At 60.9% G+C, this 325-nt stretch overlaps 1 protein-coding gene across 2 annotated transcripts in view; it reads right to left on the bottom strand.

The window, feature by feature from the left end:
* The window catches only part of GRIA2 (glutamate ionotropic receptor AMPA type subunit 2), a 96,246-nt gene extending 96,023 nt beyond the window's left edge, over nt 1–223 (bottom strand). The window contains exon 1 of one of the 2 annotated variants that reach the window (XM_019473145.1): nt 87–223. In XM_019473145.1, the coding sequence (XP_019328690.1) occupies nt 87–178 (92 nt within the window). In that variant the 5' untranslated portion in view covers nt 179–223. The remainder of the gene's footprint in view (nt 1–86) is intronic. The other variant, XM_019473144.1, reaches the window with a different exon arrangement.
* Between the last annotated feature and the right edge of the window lie 102 nt (nt 224–325).

Raw genomic sequence — 325 nt, 5'->3', positions numbered from 1 at the left:
GACGGGAATGCCCGAGTGACACCGGCGGGGATGAGGGAGCGGGAGATCCGTCGGGAGGAGAGCGAGGTCCCCCGGCATGCGGGCACCTACCGATCTGTATGCTGTTAGAATTGACCCCCCAGATCAGTCCCCACAACACAGGAGCCAGGAAGACAGAAATATGCATAATCTTTTGCATTTCCAGGAAAAGTAGAGCATCCACGAAGCCACGGAAACAGCCCTTTCTTCGTCCTCGTCCTCCTCCGCGGAGCGCGCTCGTCAGCAAATTAGATCCTCTGCGCGCCGGGCGAGCGGCCGGCGGGAGCAAGCCAACCACGGGAGGCAG

Source organism: Aptenodytes forsteri, unplaced genomic scaffold (assembly GCF_000699145.1).
Source record: "Aptenodytes forsteri isolate BGI_AS27 unplaced genomic scaffold, ASM69914v1 Scaffold6, whole genome shotgun sequence".
In the NCBI taxonomy this organism is placed as follows: Eukaryota; Metazoa; Chordata; class Aves; order Sphenisciformes; family Spheniscidae; genus Aptenodytes; species Aptenodytes forsteri.
Note: the sequence above shows the minus strand (reverse complement) of the source record. Positions and strands in the feature narration are given on the sequence as shown.